This window comes from Leucopleurus acutus, assembly GCF_964270905.1.
Source record: "Leucopleurus acutus genome assembly, chromosome: 5".
NCBI lineage: Eukaryota > Metazoa > Chordata > Mammalia > Artiodactyla > Delphinidae > Leucopleurus > Leucopleurus acutus.
This window is the reverse complement of record NC_139147.1, coordinates 121,704,286-121,725,517: the sequence shown is the minus strand read 5'-3', so window position 1 is coordinate 121,725,517 and position 21,232 is coordinate 121,704,286. Positions and strand designations below refer to the sequence as shown.

The window sequence follows — 21,232 nt, the reverse complement described above, 5'->3', positions numbered from 1 at the left end:
TAAGACATATTGATGTCTTCCTGATAGACTGCACTAAGGCCACGGACATCACTTCTGCAGGATTCTAACAAAAATTCAGAACTTTAACCTGATCACAAGAAAATATCAGGCCAACCCAAATTGAGGGACATTCTATAAAATAACTGCCAATCTTCTTAAAAAATGTTAAGGTCATGAAAGAAAGACAGACTAGGGAACTATCACAGATTGGAGGAGAGTAAGAAGACATGAAAATTAAATGCAACGTGGGATCCTGGATTGAATTCTGGACCAGAAAAAGGACGAGAGTTGGAAAACTGACAAAATTGAAGTAAGGCCTGTGGATTAGTTTATACTACTGTATTAATGTGAATTTCCCATGTTGAGCAGTTATATTATGGTTACGTAAGTGACATGTTAATTAGGAGAAGCTGGGGGAAAGGAGAACTCTAGGTACTACTTTTACAACTTCTCTTTAAGTCTAAAATTATTTCAAAATAGAAAGCCAAAAAGCTAAATATTGGAAGTCAACTATATTTCAATTAAAAAAAACCTAAATCCTGGTGGATCTTATTAAAACACAGATTCTGTTTCAGTACACCTGGAATGAAGCCTGAAGTTCTGCTCTTCTGAAAAGCACTCTGGTGACACGGAGGCTACTGGTCCCAACAACATATCTGAGTAGCAAGACTTGTTCCCTCCTGTTGTATTAAGGTGAAACTGACACTCAATAAACTATGCATAAAGTGAGTAACTTGATGAGTTTTGACATATGTATATACCTTGAAACTATTCCCACAATCAAGATAATGAATTTATGGTTGGCAGGCAATTCTACACGGCTTTCTTGTTTCTGCTTGTCTGGTAAGCAGAGGTACTGAGATAGTGTCTCCCTCCAGAGTAGAGGGCAGTTTTGTTTCCTGTCCAATATAATAAAAATTATTTCCTCTGGAGCAAGCATCGGGCACACTTGCTTGCAGCCCATTACAAAAGACTCAAGTTTCCTAAGCTCGAGATCGCTCAGCTGTACTGCAAACCCACTGTGTGCACAGCATCAACCCAGACAGTCCACACAGGAGTTAAGAGGCAAAGGAAACCAATGCACATATGAAGATTATGATGTTTGCTATGTCATGAGTAATAAAGTCTTTAGTCTCTGACCCAGGAGTCTCATATCTGCTGCCAGTATCCATGGAGCTGTGGGAGGCTAACTCGTTAGCTTCCAAGTACAGAAAAACTTCAAACTCTTCTCAGTTCTTGACAGAGTTTGGTGATGAAACTGGGATGCTGACAGAGACAGGACCTTCTGGGAGAGACAGGACAACCCTGTGGGCTGGGTTAAAGAATATGAGAATTCCCTGGCTAATAACCTTGCCCAAGTGGTGGGGAAGAGGGAGAGGTAATTTAGTAAATCTAAGGTATTTGCTTTACAGTCTCCACATCCTAGTTGGTTGTTTCTAAATAGCAAAGAATCCACTATTAGTCCCTATCACCCTCATTTATTTTTTTCCTACAATTTCTTTTACATAGCCAGATTCTTTACATATATATATATATACACATATATATATAACACATATATATATACATATATACACACAGATATATATATGTATATTTTTGGCCACGCTGCACGGCTTGCGGGATCTTAGTTCCCCAATCAGGGATCGAACCCGGGCCCTTGGCAGTGAAAGCACGGAGTCCTAACCACTGGCCCGCCAGCGAATTCCCTAAAAATAATTTTATAATATTTAATACAATTTATAGTCACATACATTTCAGAAAAGTCAGCTCCACATACCTGCCCCTTCCTGTCCTCCTCATTAGACTAATATGACTTTGAACAACAATAAAATCAAAACCATACCCCTTTCTTTCTTCAAATAATTGAATGTTTAGTATCCTTCAAAATCCCTACTACAGAATGAACCATGGGCTCCCCTTCGGTCAGGGAATGGAATCCAGATTGTCCGACTGAATCCTCTGCCATCATCGGGATGTCGCTATTTATGTGCGCGGATGTGAAGCAACGCAGAGAGAAACACTAAAAAAAAATGGCTTTAATACACAGTATGTACAGATCACTCACTGTTTCATTATAATTTCCCAAATAATTTTAATGATAATTTTCATAATGGATTTTAACAGCTGCTAGGTTAATTCTGTCACATTAGCATTTGAAAGTATGTTTCTTCCAGTTATTTAAAATTTTTCTAAACATTTAAATGTACAGTATATTTTCACAATAGATTGTACCATCTTCTTTCCACTACAAAGAATTAACTCTCATCTCTAGTAATTTCCTCTGTGCAAGAATGCAGACTATAGAATAAGCCTAAACAGGATCTAAAGAGGCAGGGTTACAGAAAACCTTCCTTCTCTAACCATATTAAGCCTCATTTTTTTCTTCTTCCAGTTAAAAGGGAAACACAAGCCCAAATTTATCTTGAGTCACAACCGAAGTTAACTATGCTTATTTCTCTGTGACGTTCTTAATGCGCAGAAACCAAAACAAGAAATGGTATTAAATAAGAACTTCCAGGTAAAATTTAAAAATAAATCCAAAAGTTAAAGTAGACAAAAGGTAACGGGAAAATTCCCATACACACGAAAAAGATTCCTTTTATTCTGCATCTTTGATTTTATCTATAGATTTTCACAATGATTTATGATGTTCTCAATGACCATTTAATAAAACTACGAAATTCATAAAGAACATGAGAGAAATAAAATCATAAATTTACTGATGCATACAAATTGGAATCTATATTAACTGTCTTGCACAAATAGGAACATTTTGAATTAATTTTCCACAAAATCATGCTGAAATATTTACACAAATCAGCTTATTTTAAATAAAAAATATTTTTAGGATTATGATACCTATGTACAAAACATGTATTTGTACACTTTACTTAACATTCTAAGTAAAGGTGTCTTTGAAACTTTTTTGCTATTATACAGTGTTAGTACCACGCTACATAATAAGTATGTAAGAAATACAAGAGCTCTTCTGCTCAGTACATTACAAAGTCATGTTCAAATGCTATATACATTTTGCCCAGAAGGATTTGAAAATGCTACTTAATGACTTCTTAAGTCACTGGACTGATTTCTTTTTTAAGTTTTTAAAAAGGATATTCCTTTAAGGATATGGCTCCTTTAGCAAACAACCCAATTAGCAAATGGACAAAAGATATGGACAGACATTTTACTAGAGGATAAACAGATTGCAAAAGAGCACATGAAAGGATGTTCAACATCATTATTAATTAGGGAAATGCAAATTCAATCCACAATGAGAAAACCACACACTTATCACAGTGGACGAACGTGAAAAACGGTGACAACATCAAATGCTGGTGACAACGTGGAGAAAGTGGATCCCTCATACATTGCTGGTGGGAATGTAAAATGGTGCAGCTATTCTGCAAAACAGTTTGGCGGTTTCTTGTAAAGATATGGCTCATTTAAATTGGAAACCTTATCATTTATTTTCTACACAACATAGGTATCTATACAGACACATCCATTTTATTTTAATAAACCAAATGTAACGTAAAGTGGGGGGAAAGACAATGGAAATAGAATAACAGAGAATTTCCGAAACATCCGATTCTGCAGGTTCCTGCCTCTATCATTCCCATTCCCATGATCATTCCTGCATCCTTCTAGGGGCAAAGGTCCCATGGGAATATGGTGACAAAATAACCAGTGACTCACAGTAGATGCTGGTGCCAAAATACTTACAGCTATGAGGATCCCAAACTTTAAAAAACAATGTGATTCTTGACGGCCTATTTGACTTCTCTGGAGTTACCCCTTTAGGCTGGTTTGAACCAGATGACCTGGATTTGAGTATGCAAGATGAGGACTCTGGGACCAGATAGATCCAGGGTGTGTTTTGGGCTTTTAATTTTAATTGAGAAACATGATATAAATTTCCCTATCAAGAAACACATGTAACATCAAGGACAAAATGTATATGCAAAAAAAGTTGCACTTACAAACACAAAGTACAAATTCATCCCACAAATATGAAGGCACAGAGTTAAGTTCTGTGGAAGCAGACATGTTTTCTGCTTTCAGGGAACTTCTAGTTCGGTGGAGGCTTGCCCAGAGGCAGATAAAAGAGTAATCATCTCCTTTGTTCAGAGATGAAAAGGAAACAAAAAGGCAGATCAAATCAAAGATGATCTGGAGACTACATTAATCCCATACTGAAGTCATAAATTCACTCATTAAGACCACAGAGAATGCAGACATGGGGGTGAGGGTAGGTGGATAAAAACAGCAGAAGACAATTACAGCATGACATTTTTTCCCCACCTCATTAACCAGCAAAGCAGAAACGCTATTTATTTTAAGATACTACTACTTCTTTTTGCTAACAACTATTTCCTAAGGTAAAAATGAAGCAGAGAGAAAAGGAGTACGATAGACACTCTACATTCACTGAGTCTTCAATTTTCTTCCAACAGTCTACATCACTGGTTCTCAACTGCGGGGGTGATTTTGTCTCCCAGGGGACACTTAGCAATGTTTGGAGACATTTTGCCATCATTAAGTAGATGGACGCTAGTGGGTAAAGGTCAGGGATCTGGTAAACATCCTATAATACATAGCACCCAAAAACAAAGAATTATCTGTCCTCAAATGTCAATGATGCTGAGGTTGAGAAACCATGTCATGGTTGGATATAAAAAAATTTAAAAATCAGTAAGTCTATAGTATAAAAGCATTTAGTACCACTTTAGGAAGGATTGTACAGGAAGATTCTCCTTGATAAGATGCTACAGATCTCCTAAAATTATCTGATAGACCCATAGTGAGGAAATAAAACATGCTGAGAAATATTAGCATAGAAATTTTTTTAACTTCAATTATTAGCATACGTACGAAAAATAAACTTGAAAGGACAATTTTTTGCTCAGTTGATTCTGATAATCAGCGCTTTCTACAACCACAAAAGCAAATGTGGTCATGTTTCTGATTTAGGTCAAATCTGACAAAAGATCTAGTAAACTGTGTTACTAAAAAAAAGGCCAGACATATTAAAAATAGAAGATTAACTTCTAAACTAATGGAAGAAAAAATTAGCCACTGATTTTTGAGATGCTCAATTCCTGTAGAAAGATATTCAAAGTTATTTTTCCACATTATCTAAAAGATATTTCTCCTTTATTTTGTGGTTTCATGATGAGAAAGAGCAATGTGGAAAATGAATGAAATAACAAATGTTTAGGTATTAATAATATCACAATTCAGTACATCCTAATACAAAAAGACAATTATTTCCTATGGACATCATACCCACTGAAGAGCAGACTCTATAAGAAATAGTAAAACAGAGTGGCTTTCATATGACTTTGATAAGAAAGCTTTTAATTGGCCACTAAGCTTTGTAAAAAAGGATGTGAATAACAGAAAGAATGAAACGAGTAAGATGTTATCTACATAAGGGGATCTGACTTATTACAGTAAACAAAACACCTTGACTTAACAAAAATATTTCCAAGTCTAATATCTATTACCTGTCTCTGAAATGGACGTACATGATAGTAACAGCAAACTTCCCTATAACAGTCACTTCTTTAATTACATTATTATTTAACAGTGAGTTCTACAACAGTAGGACTTTATGTGATATGATAAAGCCTGACCAAGAGGGAAATAAATACATTATTGCTGCAAAGCTAAAAGGAACCTAGCCCCAAAACAGGGAGGGGCAAATAACATGAGAACATGTTGGAAGGTGGTCAACTTGCCTTAGGACAAGTTTACATCTGGCCTGAAGCTACTCACCACTCTTAGCTCTTACCTTACTCTACCTTGTTTCTATCAAGTGAGTTTGAAAATGTAGGACTCATGCTGTTCCTCTCTGTGGATCTCTGGCTCAGTGGCTGAGGGGCAGTCACTAGCTTGACTACACTCCCATCCCCTCTGTCAGCTACCTCACTGCACAAATCTCAGAGAGATGAGTAGATTGGACAAAAACAAGAAAGATACCTGGACAAGCAAAATACCCCAATGAAGGCAATTCTTAAGTCAGCAATAAATTAGGGCACTTTCTTCAAATTAAGCTCTGTCGACTAGGCACTTAATAAAAATAAAAGACGTTTACACCAGCATCTCAACAAGTAAGAAGGATAGAGAAGAGGAGAAGAAAGGCAAGATTTATATTTACTACGTGTATTTTGTAAAAAATGAGATTTTATATTTTACCCAGAAATTTTTGAAAGAATGCTATCTGAGAAGGAAAGTATTCTCCTATTCCTTATGAATCAATACCCAATGAATCAATACCCTTTTTGGTTTTATTAACTAAAATGATTTTTTTCAGTGTTTTTCAATATATAAAGCAAGCTCAGATTTTCGTTAAACAAGGAAAAATTAAGGCAGTGTCTTTAAACCCAATAAGGGAAAGAATTGACTACCAAATGAGCCTATCTAAGAGAGACATATTGAGCTAACATTTGGATACAACACTGAACAATTATGGCTTTAAATAGAAAATATTAAAATTCAAATATCAAAATTCCACATTTTCTCGGTTATTCTTTCTTTTTAACTATATGGACTTCAAAGAGCCCACTTCATTTTAAAGAATTAAGGAAACACTTTTCACATCATTTTGGAACAAAACACGAACAGTGCTTGACCCGGAACTACTAACTCAGATAGTAAACAATTATGTTCATGTTGGCCCAGTACAAACAGGAGGAGGACCCGTGACTGTCAAAACATGGCTGGAAATAGCTAGCGTCCTTTGGAATTTGCTACAAAACAGAAGATTTAAAAGTTCTGAGGTATTGTTGCCTTACAATCTTACCAAGGTTTAGAATTTTTTCAATGAGGAGTTTTGTTTTGTTTTCAAAAAAGCAGTGCTTTTTCTCTCCGGTTGCAGAGCTCAGCTCCAGTCTTCTCCTCTCATTCATGGTCGTATTGTTGTCCCTGAGCTTTGTCTCATCTGCACATCACAGCAACCAGCCATGCGTGGTTTCAGTCATTCCGTTAGTGCTATGTCTTGTTATACCAATTCATGGAGCGTTTCACTGCTTTGACCCAGTTTCCCATATTCTTTTCATATTCTTGCCATTTCTTCTGTGGCTTGAAAACTATTTCACTTTGCCTCAGTTTCTTTAGTTCCTCCTTGTCAGTCCAAAACCCTAGAGATGAAAAAATTTACTCTCAAGTTTTAAGGCACATAATGAGTCCATAAAGTTTATCCACAAACCTATGTGAACTGGTGCACAGGTGAACAGTTATTACTATAAAACACAGTTCAAACTATTTTGTTGCTTTGAGCTTGGTTAGATTGACTATCCCTGGGAATAAATACATCAGGGTTTAAAAATCTTCTGGGTTCTAACTAGCAGCTTTATTTCTGTGTGGAAGGGCACCAGATCATTTCTAGAGCAACCACATCCTGCCATCATTTAATTTCATGACTAGCTCTTAAGAAAGAAAGAAAAAAAAAACCCAAGTAAGAAATAGTAGGGGCTTCTCTGGTGGCGCAGTGGTTGAGAATCTGCCTGCTAATGCAGGGGACACGGGGTCGAGCCCTGGTCTGGGAGGATCCCACATGCCGCGGAGCAGCTAGGCCCGTGAGCCACAACTACTGAGCCTGCGCGTCTGGAGCCTGTGCTCCGCAACAAGAGAGGCCACGACAGTGAGAGGCCCGCGTACCGCGATGATGAGTGGCCCCCGCTTGCCACAACTAGAGAAAGCCCTCGCACAGAAACGAAGATGCAACACAGCAAAAATTAATAAATTAATAAACTCCTACCCCCAACATCTAAAAAAAAAAAAAAGAAATAATATACTTTCTTTTTATACAATTAAAAAAAAACAATGATAGGGCTTCCCTGGTGGTGCAGTGGTTAAGAATCCGCCTGCCAATGCAGGGGACACGGGTTCGAGCCCTGGTCCAGGAAGATCCCACATGTCGTGGAGCAACTAAGCCTGTGAGCCACAGCTACTGAGCCCACATGCCACAACTAGTGAAGCCCGTGTGCCTAGAGCCCACACTCCACAACAAGAGAAGCCATTGCAATGAGAAGCACGCACACTGCAATGAAGAGTAGCCCCCGCTCACCACAACTAGAGAAAGCCCGTGTGCAGCAACGAAGACCCAACGCAGCCAATAAAAAATAAATAAATTTATTTATTTAAAAAACCAAAGCAAAACAATGATAAATTAAGGTTTTTCCTTTTTTTTGGCGACACTCTGCAACTTGTGCAGTATATTAGTTACCCGACCAGGGAACGAACCCGGTCCCACAGCAGTGAAAGCACAGAGTCCTAACCACTGGACCGCCAGGGAATCCCCCAAGTTAAGATTTTTGTCATATATCTTGAGGTAAGAGGTAACTCCTCAGGATATGCATAAAATTCAAAGTTGGGGATTAATATAAAAAATAGTTTCTTTTTCAAACTATTGCATTTCATACAAGGCTTTTAAATTCCAGTTCAAGATAATCTTGTAGTTCTGGCATATATTGTTCTTTACAAAGAGGATCATGTGATTTACAATAAAAAGCAGCAAGAAAACATATTATAACTACGATCATACGTAGTCTGAAATGGTAGCGATCCCTTGTTAATAAACTTGGTACATCTCACTTACTCTGAAGTATTAACATGGTTGACAAGTCTTCAAGAAGTACATTTTTCTCTTACCAATAAAGCTGACACATAAAATTCTTTCTTCTAAAAGTTTCCATCAGGCCACATTCTATTTACAAAGTCAGTGTTTTAGACTGTCTATATTTAAAGATATTAATTATTTTATGGAAGTTATTAAAAGACTAAAAATAATCTTTATTAGTGTACTACAAGTAGATAAATCTAGTCATGAAAATAAGTATGTTCTTAAAATTCTTATTTCCAGAATTTATTATTTACACTTAATGGCATACATACTCTTAAAAGTCACTTTATTAAATGTGTATTGAACAGACCCAGTTTCTGGGTGAATTTTGAAAATACAGAGAATTTGCGTAGCCTTCATGTCTCATATTTCTTTCTTTTTTTTTTTTTTTGCGGTACGCGGGCCTCTCACTGTTGTGGCCTCTCCCGTTGCGGAGCACGGGCTCCGGATGCGCAGGCTCAGCGGCCATGGCTCACGGGCCCAGCCGCTCCGCGGTATGTGGGATCTTCCCGGACTAGGGCACGAACCCGTGTCCCCTGCATCGGCAGGTGGACTCAACCACTGTGCCACCAGGGAAGCCCCATGTCTCATATTTCTGAGAGAGAAGTAATCCAACCAGAAATTTCAGATTCTCTGAGGAGGTAAAACTGTTCCCTGTAGTTAGTGAAGTATCTTTGTATTGAAAAGTTTTGAAATTAAATACAGATAAAATGAAGTAGATACAACTCAAGCCACTATATTATATGTAAGAATAACTTGCATGTGTCTGTTATTTAAAGTGTATTAAATGTTCAAGAGAATTTGACATATTTAGCTTTATAAGGTGATAAGTGTAGATCAATTTGATTAACTTTATAAACAATATTGGAATGCTTATGAGCATTTGGCTTACTGTAATGATAAGCTTAATTTATTCATTTTTCAAGAGTTGTTTAAGTACTGGAGAAATTTCCTTGTTATAGTTCTAAGTTTGCTCAATTAGTCATGTGAAATTATTAAAAATAACATCAGCTATATTGTACTTAAGAGTTGAAATATACAAGTAACAAATTTGTAAACGGGAATGACTATTAAAGGGGAAGTTATTTTCTTCAACTTGAATTAATCAAACACCAATCAATGAACAAATGAAAGTGATTGTTTCAATTTTATTCAAAGTTAACAGATTTTTAGTAGAATAAAGTATAAGGTGAACTTACCAAGATTTGATGCTTTTTGGGTCCATAACTTTAATTGCTAAATAACAGCCTAAACTTTTAAGTGTAAGATATCCTGTTTTGTACAAACACTCCTCCCTTCCATACAGGAACACAGGAAAACACTCCCAGTGTCCCAAGCGTCATCCTGCTCCTAAAGAGCCCTCTAATTGGCCTCCCCATGTCTGTTCTTTACTCCTCCCAACTAATTAGTGAAAACACTAATTGCCAAAGTGATTTGTTCAAATATAGATCTAACCATGTCCTTCTGCTTAAAATTGTTCAGTGGCTCTCCAATGCATTCAAGATCAAGTCCAATCTCCTCTATATGAAGAGGCCACCATGACTGGACCTCTATGTACCTCTCCAGCCTCCCCTCTTGCTCTCATCCTATCAGCACCATAATGGGCCAGTACCTTTGCATGAGCTGCCTTCTCTACTGGACCACTCACCTCTATTCTCTCCTCACCTGGTTGTCTGCTAACCCCTTCAAAATTGAACTATACGTTGTCGCCTCTGGGAAAGCCTACACCAATTGCTTGATACTGTGGCTGTTCGCTGGGCTTATCACAGAAGAATAATAATGGGTTGACTTGCTTGACTGCTCCCACTGGAGACTCCCACAGCAGGGACTATATCATTTACACTCTATTATTCCCAGCAGAGACTCTCATGAAGCAGGTGCTCAACAAACATTCACTAAATGAAAGAGTGGAGTGGTTTCTAATGCCAAAGACAAGCTTATCTAATCAGAAAGTTTACCCAGAGACATTCCCTTGCTAAGGACCAGAGCAGTTGAGAATTAGCTTTCCTGGTCTCATTCTTCTGACTGAAGGAGAGCACCAAGGAGGGAGGAGGTGCAACCAGGCCCACCCACAGAAGAGATCACTGGAACATTTTGTGAGTGATGTGCATATGTGTATGGGGTCTAATGGACACCAAGGCTTTCCAGACCCTCTCTATCTATAATTTTGTGATTTGGGAGGAGAAATGCTATCTGTAAGAAATGGTTTTGCAAGACAGCTCTTGTTTTAATAAAACCCACACGTACCAACAGCAAGGCCAGCTAGAGAAGCTGCACCTACACAGGACATATCAACGTGGACGGGTCTGTCTATCGTCTCATTAATCAGGTCTGAAGTCATCTGCATGACAAAACTGTTCTTACAAACTCCTCCATCTGCTCTGTGGGGAGAAAGATATTGGAGATAAATTACTGTAACAAAAGCATAAATACATTATTAATTCTTTTTTAAAAAGCCACATTTTTTTTTTAGATCCTTGATTTTATTTTTAAAGTTTAAAGATTCTTATAATACACATATGGGTGCTAAGATCCTCTCAGATTCCATATTGGGTTTTATTCTCCTTAAATCCAAAATTAGCTTTCCTTCCTCTCCAAATTCCTATGACCAAGAATTTTGTTGCAAAGAAGGTAAGCATAAGTTCTTTTTGAAATCCTGAATAATCATAATCATGAAAATGCCAACAGCAGCTACCACTTAACTTCCAATTTCTAATTAAATCTATTAGAAACAAAGTTTACCTACCGGATTTTTCTTACAGGAATGTGGATCTCTTTCTGCATCACCTCATATAACTGTTTGTTTCTAGTTAAAAAAACAAGGAACCTATTTAGAGGCAGTTCATATCATAATAATTCTGTTTTTTTCCAATCTAGAATAATAACTGTGGTTTTATTTACATGACATTTATAAAATATGCAAAAGAAAACACTAAAGAAATATATTAGGCTAACTGGATGTCAATAACAGATGGTCAAGTAAACAAGAGGCTCAGGCCCTTCTGTTTTTCACTTTGATGCAAAAGAACATAATTTTTATTTCAGAACTAAATTTAATCTATTACCATTCCTGCAAATAAAAATTTAAAGCAAGCATCCATTTAATAGGTATGGATGACACACCATAAATAGCATCTAATAGAAATCAAATATAAAAAGAATGATTTTGTAATCAGAGAAAATGTTATTTTAAACATTACAAACGTTCCATTTGTTCCATTCATGACAGCTGCGTTTTTAATTTTAATGAGCTACACCTGCCCCGTAACAAAAAGACCAAAAGAAATATACATAAAGAATAATTCTGATGAGTCAATCTTTGAGTATAAAAGAAGCATTATTAGTTAGAATTCTCCTTCATGAATAAGGAAATAAAAGACTTTGAAAGTCCAAATTTTGAATCCTTTATGCTTAATAAATTGGATATTTTAAAAATCATTCAGTTTTCAGATATCAAATCTAAGTGGTACTGGTACTATTAAATGTGAAAAAAAAGAGAGGCAAAAAAATTAGTAATAAGAATAGATTATATCATATACAGTATGAATTAAACTAAAGGTATAAACAGTTAAAATTAAGAAATTTAAAAATTTAGTTTAGTAGAAATTAATAAAAGGAAATAGCGATACTGTATGGGGAGGGGGGAGTTTCGGGCAGGTTCTGGTACCTGAAAGCTATGGACTCCAATATTGCTCGTACAAGGTGGTATTTATTGGTGGAAGACTTCAAACCCATAAAAGAGGCACATGCACAGGGGTCATTTAATGGAGCCTGAAGTAAAAGACAGTAATATATTATTACTGCTCTAAATTATATCTATAGACTTGAAGGTATATTATACAATAAAAACATAGCCATGTTAGGAAAAAAAAGAATGCTCATTTAGAGATAAATAGTTTTAACATAAATGATAGCCCCAAAATGATGTTAACTATTCAAATAACCTTTTGATAGGACTTAAGCAAGGATGAGTCACAGATATTAGACATATGGGCTGGATCTTCTGTTTGCACCTGTACCAAGAAAAGGGACTGAAGCCCAGAGTAATAGATTATGAAATGCTTAGCTTGATATATGAGGAAAATGGAAAGCAATGCCAGTATTTCCCCTTTTCTCCAACTGTAAAGTGTTTACACTGAAACTGTTTACTATGTAGAGTGGTTTTTTGAGGATATTAAGTTAGACTTAAGATAAAAAAACTTCAACGCAAAAGAAGTGTTTTCCAGTGTCATAACTTACACCCAATATGTTGTCAGACTTTCAAAGTAAACTCTATTTCTTAGCTTAAATAGTGTTTTTTCTTTTATTTTATATATTTTATTTATTTATTTTTGGCTGCATTGGGTCTTCTTTGCTGGGCATGGGCTTTCTCCTAGTTGCGGTGAGCAGGGGCTACTCTTCCTCGTGGTGCACGGGCTTCTCATTGCAGTGGCTTCTCTTGTTGCAGAGCACGGGCTCTAGGTGTGCGGGCTTCAGTAGTTGTGGCTCGCGGGCTCTAGAGCACAGGCTCAGTAGTTGTGGCGCATGGGCTTAGTTGCTTCGCGGCATGTGGGATCTTCCCGGACCAGGGCTCGAACCTGTGTCCCCTGCATTGGCAGGCGGATTCTTAACCACTGCGCCACCAGGGAAGTCCTAGGCTGGGTCATTTATGATATTAGGCAATAACACTAAAGAATCTGCCTGCCAATGCAGGGGACACGGGCTCGAGCCCTGGTCCAGGAAGATCCCACATGCCACGGAGTAACTAAGCCCGTGCGCCACAACTACTGAGCCTGTGCTCTAGAGCCCGCGAGCCACAACTACTGAAGCCCGCGTGCCAAAACTACTGAAGCCCGCACACCTAGAGCCCGTGCTCTGCAACAAGAGAAGCCCCCGCTCACCACAACTAGAGAAAGCCCATGCGCAGCAACGAAGACCTAATGCAGCCATAAATAAATAAATAAATAATTTATATTAAAAAAGAGAACATAGAGCTGTAGATTTAAAAGAAAAGAAAAGAAAAGAAATGACCCTGCCTAACATCTGCATTTAAAAGGCATAATCTTGAGCTGGAATTATGTATTCATCAGATGAAGTTTGTATTCATCTTTGTGTAGCCAGAAATGCAAGATGATTCTGGGACACAAAGATGAAACACAAAGATCCCTGTCAGGCCTTGCCATCTCACAAGGAAACAGACAGAAGAGTCCCAACACACCTACGCAAGGTCATGACAAAGGGACAGGCTACTGTTGTCAGGAAATGATGGTCCCCAGAAGCTCCTTTTAGCTTCAGAGCTTGACATACCATCTTTACCTGGAAAACTTTCTACCACACCTCCTCCTAGTTAATCCTACTCCCCTTCCAAATTTTGGCTCACCTTCCTCTGGGAAAACTTCGAATCCCAGAAACTAGGTCAGGTTCCCCACTATCCATTTTTATGGAACCTTGTAACTTCCCATCATATCATGTGCCAGTTTATAATCACAGATATTTGTGTGATTGTTGAAACTCCATCTTCTATGCTACACTGTTAGCATCACAGGCAGAAACTCATCTGATGTGCTCACGGTGTGTCTCCAGGGCCTAGCACTGCACCTAGCCCCACACAGGGGATCAATACGCATTTGTTGAATCCATGAACAAATAATACTTTTCCTAATGCCTTAAATGAAGAAATTCTATATTACATCTTATCTTTATCATAGCCATGATTTTCCTCCTTGTGATCTTATCTTTCAAATTTATTTTGAAAGAGAATTTTTCAAACTTATTAAAACATCTTTTGGTGATTCACTCAGTAAAAGCTAAGTTATATAGTAAAGCTGGTCTATATACCAAGTGATATAATACTGTATGACAAAGGTGGGTCAGACTCAGCCAGTTCAATTAGTCCCTAGTAGTATGTGATGGGTTTTTTGTGTTTTTTATGGCTGTGCCGCGTGCCTTGCAGGATCTCAGGTCCCGACCAGGGATGGAACCTGGGCCCCGGCAGTGAAAGAGCTGAGTCCTAACCATTGGACGGCCAGGGAATTCCCTTGCTATGGTTTTTTTCTGCGTAAAAATTACTTCTTCCAATATACCACATAAAATCCTGGCCTGAAATCACTTTTGTACAAATAGCTATGAACATAATTTACCGTTAGTAATAGGCCAACTTGAAGAGTTATAAATTCCATAGAAACCTAAAAATTTCTTAATAGGTTACAATGTCCCTGCATTTGTTAGTCCAACTGAGTCTCTCTTTGGGATGATAAAGTAGGAAAAACACTGGCAAGGTACTTTTAAGGGCCTGGTCACATCTTGCCAGGGCAGACAGCCTCCAGCCACACCTCCAATCTATCACTGCCAGGCCCATCAAGTGAGCTTTCCAACAGCAGGACTCAGCAAAGTTGTGTGTGGCTCTCTAAGCAAAACCAGCAGACTCCTGCCCGGGCCACAGGTCCTTGTCCCCACTGGAACCTCAGCCTAATCCGCTGGGGACTTGCACAATGGTTAAGGCCACCATGCCTCTTGTCCTTGTCAACCTAGACCCTAAAAGTAAGTTCTTCTGGCTCCAGTTATGTATTCCTGCTGTCAGAGTATTTTATGCTCTCCCAGGAAACAGCAGAGCGGTTAAGAATCTGGACTCCAGAGTCCTAAAGCCAGCTCCGTCACTCACTAGCTGTGTGACACTGCCCAAGTGATAGAACTGCTCCAAACCTCAGCTTCAGAATGGGATGATAAGAGTATCTTCTACCTTGTTGAGTGACTGAGGATTAAATGAGACCGACGCGTGTAATGAATTTAGGACAGTGCCTGAGACATAGCGAGTATTCACAGGTTAGCTGCCACTATAATTTATATTTTAATTGTCATTTCTTACTCAAAGCCTTCCCACTATTACTCACTTTCTTCATAACTCTTTTACTATGCCTTTTCAACTTTTCCTTCTGTTGTCAATAAACTCCTCTAACTCTTAAACAACTCTGAGACGTGCCTTCCACTGATTTTGTGGTTGGTTGCTATAACGAGCCTGGCTCTGTGCTGGGCAAATGGCTTCAGCTGCAGCTATGGAGTGGAAGGTCCACAGGCTTCCATACACAAGGACCAGAAGGACTGTTCTAGCCTCCCATGACCACCGTCAGCCACCATGCATCTGCTGTCAGCAGACACGTCGCCTCCCCCGTGTTTGCTTAGGCCCGCATCAATATCGTGCTTTATATCCCTTTACCTTTCCATGGCTCAGATGACCCAGTCACGCACAGAACTAGGGGGGGAATTACAGGGCGAGGGGTTCTCAGCAAACTGCTTGAATCCTTGTCTAAAGCAGCCATGTTTCATGCCCTAGTCCTACTGCTGCCACCACAACTGCAGGGGGTGAGCACAAGTCTGTCCAAGGCTTGAAAAGACAAGGTGGCCCAATCAGATTCCCTCCCCTGGAATCTGAAAGAGGAAGCGCTTCAGAGGGAACAGACGCGAAAAGGATGCGCAAGATGGAAAAAGGTTGTTGTGTTTATATCCACACTGTGAAAAGGCGGAAAGTATAAGGAAAAGAATGACAGTTAAACAGAAGCTATGAGGAAGAAAGGGTATAGAGCAAAGCTGGTAAGGAGAAGGGAAAAGCAGAGCCACAGAGAGGCAGAAACCACAGAGAAGAACACTGAGAACTGCTACGTCAGTTGCCAACTCCTTTCCAATCCTGGTGCTCAGGAGTGTGTGAACAGCCAGCTCCTCTTGGGCGGGCAGGGGAAGAGAGGGAGGTGCTCAAGCAAGCCTGTTCCTTGCAAACCCAAGAACCTTCACTGGAGCATGACTCCTCATCCGCTGAAGACTGGCACTTGGCTCACGGTCCTGCCATCCTACTATGTATGGCCAACATCAGAGTAACTTTAACGTCAGGTAGATGACCACTGATTCTTGCCTCCGATACCTGTGAGGGATGCTCTGCTCTAGCATGCCCCTCCCCAAACCTAGACAAAGCCACAATGGCTGCACCAATTGATGCCACTCTGTGTACAGCCCTATGCTCCAGCCCATTCCCTAAAGTGGCTGCCCCACAAGTTCCCCCTGTCCTCAAAGTTCCTCCAATGCCCCTTTCTCAGATGACGCCCCTGAGGCTATTAGGAGCCTTCAATATCCTGCCCCCCATTACCTGCAACTGTAACAATATTCTAAAATTAAAGGCAGTATCATAGATACTTGACCCTTCCTTCCTTCCATTCTCCTAGCCCACATTTTCTCTAGTTGTTGACGTTGGCAACTTATAGGTGATCTCCCCACTATTTTCTGAACAGCTTAGTATCAACACACTATTGTTGTTTGAATTAACTTTTGGTTTCCAATTAAGAGTTTCATTTTACTTCAGGAAATAATGAGCCTGCGGTCCTACCCCACCCCACCCACTTCAACATACTGCCAGGTTGCAATCATGGCAGCACAGGGACATTTTGTTAGCAACGTGAAATTAAAATCACATCTGTGATAGTGTTGTCTAATCTTTTAGACTTTAGCTATACTTTGGTTTTTCTAATCACATAGTTTACATTATTTTTACAGGCATATGAACTGGTGGAGAAGTTAGAGTTGCCAAGACAGAGTCACAACTAGGTCCCCCAGCACATTTTTCAAAAAGGGAAGAATCCACAGTAACCTAGTTAAACCCTCCCTTTGCTGATGACAACTATTCATCCAACCTTCCTCCTTAAACCTCAATCAGACAAATATTCTTCATTACCTGTCCTATCATGGATGCCATTTAGGTGCCTCACATCACTCTGAAGAGGATGCAATGCAACCTCTTTATGTAGTTAATAAACTTTTAGTCCTTTGTGATAAAGCATATACAAGGAAATTATTACAGATATTAAAATAATGCTCATTTAAAAATCTAGTTTGAAAATATGGTATTTTTAGGCCTTTAAAACCATCCTGATCTAACTCCTTTCACCAGGTTCTACATTGTATTATCCAAACTTTTAAATTTTGGATTTTTTGTAACTGATTGCTTGAGTATAGATGGACTAGAAGAAAGGGAAATTTTTATTTTTTGAAAGAAAAAAATATTTAGAGGAGTATTAAAGGACTAATTATCCCCCAAAAGGAATTTTGTTTATAATAATATACTTGAAAACAGTTTGTAAAAGTCTTTGTAACACTATGCTAAAATTAAAGGTAGTATCAACAGATCTTTCAATTAAATACAAAGTTAAATATTACAAAATCAAGTATTATACTGAGTTCACTTCTTAGTTAGGCAAGGTAACCAACATCCCACATCATAACGGTTAACGAAAAGAAATTCTGATGTTTTTTTAAAATGTTAGGGACTTGCCTGGTGGCACAGTGGTTAAGAATCTGCCTGCCAATGCAGGGGACACGGGTTTGATCCCTGGTCTGGGAAGATCCCACATGCTGCAGAGCAACTAAGCCCGTGAGCCACAACTACTGAGCCCATGCGCCACAACTACTGAAGCCCGCACACCCTAGAGCCCACACACCACAACTACTGAGCCCATGTGCTGCAACTACTGAGCCTGCGTGCTGCAACTACTGAAGCCTGCGCGCCTAGAGCCCATGCTCCGCAACAAGAGAAGCCATGGCAATGCGAAGCTCATGCACCACAACAAAGCGTAGTCCCAGCTCGCTGCAACTAGAGAAAGCCTGCACGTAGCAACGAAGACCTGATGCAGCCAAAAAAAAAAAGAAAAAAAAATTAATGAAACTTATAAACAACTGAAAAAAATAAGGTAATATATACCTTAACATTATTTTTCTAATTCTCAGTGGTACACCTCCTCTAACTAAAGAATGCTGATCTATTTTCCCCCACTGGTAAATGGCTATTTTTGGTCATGATAAAGTAAACATGGGTCTTATGTAAAAGTTCTATAATAAACCTGCCAACTTTTAGTTTTCACAGAGATGGAGTTCTGAGCAGAAGCCAGCAGAATTTGCCCTGCCCTCTCGTGGAATTCATGCTAGGTCAAAACACAACTTCTCAGCCCTAGAAAGTACCTTTCACCTCAGTTCTGTTCAGTGCCCACATTTTCAGATACATAATATTAGGTGTGAGTATGAAGAGGGAAATGTTTGTAATTGCCATTAACTTAAAAAAAATACCTGTAATCCACTAAAAGATGGAACAAAATAAACTCCTTCAGAATCTTCCAAACTTCTGGCCATTTTTTCAGTTTCAGCAGCATCTGTGAACAGATCTGCAAAAACAAAAACAAACAAACAACAACAACAAAACCCTAAAACAAAACGAAGGGGTTGGGGAGGGACAAACAGAATTATGTTATACGACTAGTATTCACCTGCATCAGCATTTATTACGAATATAATGTGAGAGGTCGCTCACTTAAAAGGGTCAGCACAAAGGCAATCTGCTCTAGTGCTATCTGGGTTCTCCCACTGCAGAGGTTTATGGCCCATGGAAAGGACAATGGAGACAGAAGACCCTCTTAGATGGGCTCTGGATGTAACGGGCCTTACTTTTTTCCTTTAAAGATAATTGGGCTGTTTAAGAATTAATTCTATGTGTTTTTTGGCATTAAAAACTTTATTCTCCTAAAGGTTACACCCATTCTAGTTTTCTGATGAAAAGATCATCTACCTATAAAAAACAAGAGAGTCAACTGAAAAACTATTCCATCTAAGGAGTTCAGTAAAGGGCCAGTAACACAGAGATACACTAAAAGTCAATCTTTATAAAACAAACAAAAAATCAAGATCTAATTTATTTAGTATACTTTTTTATTGAAGTATACATATAGGAAGATGCACAAATGCTAAATGTACAGCTGGATGAATTTTCACAGTGTGAATACACCCAGGAAACCAACACCTAGGTCAAGATACCAACTTCTTTTGCTCAACATCATGTTTGTGAGATTCTTTTGTTACAAGTAGTTGTACTTCATTCATTCTCATGCCTGTATAGTATTCCATTCTCACCATACACAGTTCATTCAATTATTCTACAGCTGATATGCATATGGGTAGTTTCCAGTTTTGGGCTAATATAAATAGGCCACTTTGAACACTCATGTACCTTCTTTTTGGTAAGCATATGTATATATTTCTGTTTGTTATATACCAAGGGATGGAATTGCTGGTCCTAGGATCTTCACATTTAGGACTAGCTTTAGCAGATATTGCTGAATCGTTTTCCAAAGTGGTTTTGCCAATTTAAGGCTCTTGCCAGGCATATGAGAGTTCCAGTTATCCCATATTCTTGTTAACAATTGATACTGTCTATGGTTTTCATTTTCACTGTTTGGCGGTATTGCACAATAGCTTGATTTTGTATTTCTCTGTTGACTAATGAAGTTGAAATCCTTTTCATTGGCCATTTGGATACCGTTGTTTGTAATGTGACTCCTGAATAAGCATGTGAGACTGACAGCATAGATCAGATGCAAAAGATCAGGAATTGGTCATAATAAATATTGCTGGCCTTATACAGTAATACTTAAGTTGGTTTTATCTTCTTGTATGTTTTGTTATTCTTATAATGAAGAATTGATTAAAGACAAGACGTTTAAGGAACACCTATGATAAAACTATGGTTAATGAGGATCGCTCAATAATTGTTATAAATTTTACTCAAAATGACAGTTATCAGATCCATAAGTTACATTCATTTGTTCAAAATGTCCAATAACACATCAAAATAGACAGAACTTCAAAAACTAATATATTAAGAAGAAAACACTGCTCTTAAAATCTATACTTGGAAGAAATCATGTCTAAATGTCTAAATTTTTCAACCAAGATGTGGAAAACATACTAGATGGCTGGTTCGAGGAAAGTTTTTGGTAACAGACAAAGAAAGAGGGGGAAGAAAATCTAGTTTGTCCACATTCTTTACTGGTTGTTCTGTCCTTGCTTGAAGAATTTCTCTAAACAATCTTCTACCTAAAATGCTCACCAATGAGCTGATTAATGGAAAGTCCTGTGGAGTAGGCAGACTTCACTCTGTCTCTCCCAGTGAATGCAACTGAGAATCCTGGATGCAATACACAGAAAAGCTATCTGAAGACTCAAAAGAATAAGCTAGCAGTCCAACCAAGGAACTCTGAGTACCACCAAACCAGCAGTGAGTTTCCTGTTTTTTATTTTCTCTGATATCTCCTGTCCTAGAATCAGGGACAGCCTGAAACCTGAAACTTGGGTCTGTACACCAGGTACAAATATGAAGAGCTTCTGAAGAAGCCCCTCTTTTTGGTCTGAGGAGTGAGAGTCAGGGGTCTCCACAGGACAGAGAGTGGGGAAATGATCCTGTTTTTTTGTTTTTTGAATGTTTTTTCATTCTACCTGAATGAGAGAGAAAAAACATTGTATCTTCATGTTTTTGCAAAAACAAATAGGAAGGATAAACCAAAAACAAATGTAGTGATTATCTACAAGAGGTAGGAAGACAGGGTGAAGGGAGAGGAGAGGGAGTCAACTGCTCCTTCTTTTATGAATTTAACTTGGAAATCATGTTAAAATTCCACATTAAAAAATGTTTTTAAAAAGGATGCAGAGGGAAAAAAACTAAAAATGAATGGTAACAGAAACAAATGAACCCAGTTCTTTTCAAATTAATAAACTCACCGAAGGGAGAAGAAAAAGAATTAATCCAGGTAATTTGAA

The 21,232-nt window shown here is 38.4% G+C and overlaps 1 protein-coding gene across 3 annotated transcripts in view; it reads right to left on the bottom strand.

The window, feature by feature from the left end:
* Positions 1–1,859: 1,859 nt before the first annotated feature.
* Positions 1,860–21,232, bottom strand: part of GK5 (glycerol kinase 5) — a 77,906-nt gene continuing 58,533 nt past the window's right edge. The window contains exons 11-15 of one of the 3 annotated variants that reach the window (XM_082840281.1): positions 18,713–18,846; positions 12,300–12,403; positions 11,379–11,438; positions 10,880–11,013; positions 1,860–7,148 (exon numbers count right to left, since the gene is read on the bottom strand). In XM_082840281.1, the coding sequence (XP_082696407.1) occupies positions 7,000–7,148; positions 10,880–11,013; positions 11,379–11,438; positions 12,300–12,403; positions 18,713–18,846 (581 nt within the window). In that variant the 3' untranslated portion in view covers positions 1,860–6,999. The remainder of the gene's footprint in view (positions 7,149–10,879; positions 11,014–11,378; positions 11,439–12,299; positions 12,404–18,712; positions 18,847–21,232) is intronic. The other 2 variants (XM_082840279.1, XM_082840280.1) reach the window with 2 other exon arrangements.